We start from the raw sequence: 4,561 nt of genomic DNA, 5'->3' as shown, positions 1-4,561 counted from the left end.
TATGTGTACGCCTATTTCAACTTCGGCGGCTTCTGTTTGGTGACACTGTGGAGCAGAAACGTGAGACTCCCCCCTGACTTGGGAAAGTCCTCTCTCTTCTCAGTCCCCCAGGCTTGCCTGGAAAGACAGGGACTGCCGTCACAGAACTGGGTGTGCTGGCAGCCGCCTGCCCTCTCTCCTGTACCTGCACGAAGAGGGTGGGTTCCTGGGATAGCCTTCCCCTTCGTAAGGCGATGAGATCCCCACTGGTTAAAGGGAATAATCTCCCCCTCTCGGTCGTACTCACAAGAGGGCTCAGCTGGGATGAAGATGCTTGGAGCTTTTTCTCCGGCTGGACCTGTCTTTGAGCAGCATTTCTTCTTGGGTGTGTTTATGTACGCCTACCCAGCCCCTCTGCCATCCAGTTTGCAGTGGGTTTAGCTGTGCAATTGACAGTCTACTGGTCGACCATGACAGAATACGCTCTTCTTGCTATTCTTGCATTTTTAGGAAAGCAGGTTGTTGTTGACTCCCAGAAATCCCATTTCGGCTATTGTGAGCAGCATCAAATCGCTATCTACTCACCATAATACGGCCAATTCCAAAACTTACACACATTTTAGAGTTTTAGCAAATCATTTCAGAGAGGTATCAGGAGTATTGTGTCTTTCAAGCAGGACGAATTGTAACGCGTCTTCCCCGGAGGTCTCGAGCCGCCACTGCGCTGCCTCATTGATACCCGGAGTTGCAGCCTCACTGGCTGCACCTGAAATGTGCAGGATGAGTCCCCTACTCTGTCAAAAGGCTTCCAGAAGGGTCGAACTGAAGTTCAGTTGTAGGCCATGAAATAATACCACTTTCACACACTTATTAAAATACATGGTGTGTTCCTCACATCGGTACAGTGTGGATCAGTGTTAATGATGGCCCAGTGCATGTCAGGAACCGGAAAAGGTTACAGGGCAATGGGGTTTTCTTTCTTCTAATCATATATTTAGGAATTTGGGGGAGTTAACATTTATTTGAATAACTTTGTAAATTTCATGGAGATATAACAAATGCTTTGGTGTGTCTTTCTGGGACTTTTATGCAAGTCAGTGTCTTCTGTAGACATTGACGATCCCAAGGATGAAATGGTGGTGTCTGTCCACCCGAACCTTCAGTCCCAGTGGCCCGTGGTGGTTGCGGAAGGTGAGGGGCAAGGGCCCTTGATTAAGCTGGAGATGATGATCAGTGAGCCGTGTCAGAAGACCAAGAGGAAGAGTGTTCTTGCCGCGGGGAAAGGAAACGTCAAGGTCAGATTTGAGCCGAGTGCCGGCGAGCACCAAGGAGGCTCCAACGACATCGAGGGCGTGAGTCGAGACTATAAAGACGACCTGGGTAATTCCATAGAGCGCGAAGGCAACCAGGAGAGAGCCGTTCAGGAGTGGCCCCCGCGGGGCGCACCTGTGGGCCGAGAGGACCGCAACAGAAGCACAACCCCACAGTCTCCCGTGGAAGCAGAGGATCAGAAGTTCCTCCGCAGCGGGGGTGCAGATGCCTTCACCAGCTTCCCCACTCAGGGGAAGCTGCCAGATCCCAATAATCCCAGTGACCTTACGGTGACCTCCAGGGGGCTGACGGACCTGGAGATCGGCATGTACGCCCTGCTCTGCGTCTTCTGCCTGGCCATCCTGGTCTTCTTAATCAACTGTGCGGCGTTTGCCTGGAAGTTCAGACACAAAAGGTTTGCCATGAGTGAGCAAGGCAACATCCCTCACTCCCACGACTGGGTCTGGCTGGGGAACGAGGTGGAGCTCCTGGAGAACCGGTGGACATCACGCTGCCGTCGGAGGAGTGCACGACCGTCATCGACAGGGGGCTGCAGTTCGAGGAGAGGAACTTCTTTCTGAACGGCAGTTCCCAGAAGACGTTCCATAGTCACCTGCTCAGACCCTCTGACTATGGCTACGAGAAAGACATGAAAAGCGAACCTGTAAACCCTTCCGGCCCAAAGAGGAAGCGAGTCAAGTTCACTTCCTACACCACCATCCTCCCCGAGGACGGCGGCCCGTACACCAGCTCCATCCTGTTTGACAGTGACGATAACATCAAGTGGGTCTGCCACGACGTGGGGCGGGGGCCCTGTGGTTTAAACACTGTCTTGTGCTTGGACTCACCTATATGCTTTCTGTTCTTCAAATTGTTGAAGCAGGGAGCCCGAGCAATTTGGCAGAGCCTGATTTGTCCATCTAAGCAAGTTACAGGGACCTGAAAACTGAATGCAATCAGGTTATCAGCTAGTCTGCGCCTCTGACGTGGCCACGTGTGGCCATCGCTGCAGAGGGCGACAGTGGGGTCATGATGACCTGGGACTCGTTCAGCGGTGATGCAATAAATCCAGCCACTGGGGGCCTTATTAGCCATCCCATGACAGACCCTGCTAGAAATTGGGAAGACTTTGATAACTGATTTTTCTATCTGATATTTGTGAGACGTGTAGAGAATGCTAGCTCTTGTCTTGAGGCTGGGTTTCTATGAAAGATGATTGAATGCCTCCACTCTTGTTTGTAGTGAGCACTCCTCATCGGTTTCATCTGCACTTACCAGGACACTCATTTGCCGTTGTTCTTTTTAAATGTGTTTTAGGCTTGTGTGGCTGTTTGGGTTTAGAAACATGTAAAGAAGTTTTTTTTCCTCTTCCCTGAGTTGTACTTGACTTGGACGAGGATTAGCTCATGGGCGTTGCCATGTCGTTTCAGTTAGTGGCATCTGCACTGAGCTCCAGGACCCCTTTCATCTTTGACACTCTACTGCTTATGGGTAGAAACTAAGACGTTCACCTCCTGGATGTGTCTTACGTCAGTATCACATGAGGAGTTTTACTTCAAAACAACAACGTTCAATGAGAAAGGGTCAATTTTCTGCATGAGTTTTGCAAAGGTTGAGGAGTGTCTATGAATTATAAATACATTTTGATTTTTTTGTTGTCTGGCAGCAGTAAATCCATGAGAAAAGTAGGAAGCATATTCCTAAGTGGGAATAGAACCCAGTTACAGCATCTATATTTATACAGGCATGTTGGGGCAACTCACTGAATTCTCAACTCTAAAACTAGTGTTGATAGGCATGGGGAAAATTCGGTAGGAAGCACAGGCAGATTTCACACGCCATCTTACGCGGTAAGAGTGAAGGCGGGGGTAGCGGCTGGCGCAGCAGTTAAGTCACCACTTGGGACGTCCACAACCCACGTGAGAGCGCCCGGCTCCAATCCCGACTCCGCTGTCCACTCCAGCCTCCTGCTAACGCGCACCCTCAGCGGCAGCAGGTGATGGCTGCTGCCCAAGCTACCACCACGTAGGAGGCCTGAATTGTGCTCCTGGCCCCTGGGTTGGGCTTGGCCTGCTGTGGATAGTATGGGTAATTGGGGATTAAACCAGTGCACGGGAGATTCTCTCTGTCTCTTTGCCCCCTCCTTCTCCCTTTCAAATAGATCAATTTTTTTTTTAAATGAAGAAAACCTACGTGTAATTCTGTTTCATCCTAGCGGCACGGACGTCATTGACTCAGTGGCAGGAGACGCACGCGCTGCGCCCGGCAGCTGCTTTCGGGGACGCGTGCTGGGGCGGAGAAGCAGTGGCCATGAGCACGGCGGCCGCTCCGACGCTCACCACACAGACGCCGAGGACGTGGGACTGGGGACACGGAAGTGTCAAGGGAGGACAAAATGACGTAATCTGTAAGGTTTTTTTTTAAAAGAAACTGCTAAAGTTGCAGTATAAAGTATAATGTACTGTATCTGGTGAAATGGCCATTTTCCACTCAATCATTATTTATAGCCATTGTCTATGTTCCCACTATACTAGGGTCTTTATGCTTTTTACTTGTTAAATTTCTTATTCAGTGAAGCATTAAGCCTTTTTAATGTAATGTAAATTGAAAATATGTTATCTCAAAGACTAAAGAGGGAAAGGGAGAAGGAGGGAGGGAGAGAGGAGGGACTATCATTATATTCTTAGAATTGTTTCTGTGAACCGTATTGAATCTTAAAAACTACTGGAAAAATTAAAAACTTAACATCTTAAAAGTACAAAAAAAAGATTTTGAAAGAACAAAGGATTTTTAGTGCAAAAACATTAAGTATAAAAATAGTATAAAATTAAGCAAAGTGAGATTTTATGAATAAGAAAATGAGACTCTATTTTAATTTATTAAGTTGAAAGACTGAAAAATAGATATTGGACCAGCCTGGCTCCCTGTGGGCTCTGTGGAAGGAGACGGGGAGCCAGCCGGGCACACCCAGCACGGCAGCCCTGGGGACAAAGCCCCTCACAGAGGTGCTATCTCAGCTTTTCCCTCCCCACAGATCTCCGTGGGAGCAGACATCGCAGGTCCCGCCCAGCCTCCTCTCTCTCTCACCAGAGTGGCCGTGGAGAAGCTCCCCCTGTACCTCTTGCCCAAGGCACAGCACGGTGCGTACAGGCTGTGCCTGGCCTCAAACACAGGCATCCAGGTGACTTCCTTTCTTATAAAATGTCTATATTTATTTATTCTTATGCAAAAGACAGTGAGACGGATAGAGAGATAGGAACTTTCCGTCATG

The 4,561-nt window shown here is 49.1% G+C and overlaps 1 protein-coding gene across 1 annotated transcript; it reads left to right on the top strand.

Annotated features, from left to right (window-relative positions):
- The first annotated feature begins 449 nt into the window (after positions 1–449).
- On the top strand, positions 450–3,319 carry LOC133752335 (transmembrane protein 132B-like). Its single transcript, XM_062182827.1, is given in 4 exon segments — positions 450–534; positions 1,090–1,782; positions 1,785–2,089; positions 3,254–3,319. Coding segments are annotated over 4 exon segments (1,149 nt in total).
- Positions 3,320–4,561: the final 1,242 nt, after the last annotated feature.

The sequence above is a fragment of the Lepus europaeus genome, chromosome 23, assembly GCF_033115175.1.
Source record: "Lepus europaeus isolate LE1 chromosome 23, mLepTim1.pri, whole genome shotgun sequence".
NCBI lineage: Eukaryota > Metazoa > Chordata > Mammalia > Lagomorpha > Leporidae > Lepus > Lepus europaeus.
Note: the sequence above shows the minus strand (reverse complement) of the source record. Positions and strands in the feature narration are given on the sequence as shown.